This window comes from Fulmarus glacialis, unplaced genomic scaffold (assembly GCF_000690835.1).
Source record: "Fulmarus glacialis isolate BGI_N327 unplaced genomic scaffold, ASM69083v1 scaffold34651, whole genome shotgun sequence".
NCBI classification, from domain to species: domain Eukaryota; kingdom Metazoa; phylum Chordata; class Aves; order Procellariiformes; family Procellariidae; genus Fulmarus; species Fulmarus glacialis.
In genome coordinates, this window is record NW_009195250.1 from 1,205 (window position 1) to 2,462 (window position 1,258).

At 34.9% G+C, this 1,258-nt stretch overlaps 1 protein-coding gene across 1 annotated transcript in view; it reads right to left on the reverse strand.

The window, feature by feature from the left end:
• Positions 1–427: 427 nt before the first annotated feature.
• The window catches only part of LOC104084279 (mitogen-activated protein kinase kinase kinase 4-like), a gene marked incomplete at both ends in the record, with an annotated part of 14,584 nt that continues 13,753 nt past the window's right edge, over positions 428–1,258 (reverse strand). Inside the window, 3 exons of the mRNA XM_009588046.1 lie at positions 428–511; positions 601–700; positions 1,132–1,248. Of these exons, the coding sequence (XP_009586341.1) occupies positions 428–511; positions 601–700; positions 1,132–1,248 (301 nt within the window). The remainder of the gene's footprint in view (positions 512–600; positions 701–1,131; positions 1,249–1,258) is intronic.

The following is a 1,258-nucleotide window of genomic DNA, read 5'->3' on the forward strand; positions in this document are numbered from 1 at the left end:
CACGCAAAACACAGGTCCATAGTCTGAGATTACCTACTTAAACATGTCCGTTTACAGACATATCTGTTTACCTCATAAACTTTCAAGCATTTATTTCTCATAACACTCCCTACTAAGTGTTATTACTCCCCTCTCACAAATGAGTAAGTACTACTGAAGCAAAATGGCTTTTCCTAAGTCACAAGGAGAATGTTTGGGAATACAAGGAATTAGACACCGATTTCCCAAAACACAGACTAGCATTCTCACTCACACAAACACAGGTACTGAAAATAATTTGACTGCCACAATTCAATATTAAATACATGACATTTTAAATGTTGAGATATAGATGCCACATTAAAAAATTGAAAATATGTCAATAAATACCCTTTGACGTTTTGCTTAGCATCCCCACTCTACTTTCATGCCTCTAAACTGAATTTACCTTCACATACTCTTTTGTTTTCAGAGCGTTCAGAAGATCTCGCACAGGGGCTGACAATGCAAATTCTGCTGCTATTTCAAGGTCCTACAAGTAATGACAAAACAAAAGAATATGCTTTCAGACTAAATTTCTTTAAAGCATATAAATAAGATGAGACTCTAGTGTTAACTTACCTTCCTCAGCATTTTAGCAAAACCAAGAGCTTTGGAGGCCCTTTCTCTAGCTTCATGAAACAGTTCTTTGAGTGCTCGGCTGGTCTCTATAACAGACCTCCTGAAACATTGGTAAGAATGAAGTGACAATGTTTTAATAAATTGTATTGCATTTTCATAGCTATTAGAAAATAAGCATTATTTACATATATGTCAATAGAAAGAGCATAAAAAAGATAAATATTTACAAGCGGCTGACTGAAATAAATTGAACTTGCGCAGGCACATTTTTGAGAAGGATGTGAAAATTAAATTTGAAGAATGTTAAATAAACAATCTCTCATACCCTAAACTAAAAAGAAGATTACTAGGCTTCAAACAAACAATATGATGGTTCATTACTACTGCATGCAGAAATATCAGCAATAAAGTCTACGGAGTCTTGCATTTACAAAGTTTTCATTCTAAGAAATAAAATGCAGTATGTACCTGTCAGGGGTATAGAAACATGCGTAAGTGTGTTTATTATTATTAAGCCGAAGGGCTTAATACCTGATTTCATCTGATGCAGTACTGTCATCGGCACTGGCCCAAAATTCATCACAACTGTCTTGTAGTCCAGAATCTAAAAATATTCCTGTTGATTTCAGCAGCATTCCTGCAATATCACTGTAGCAAC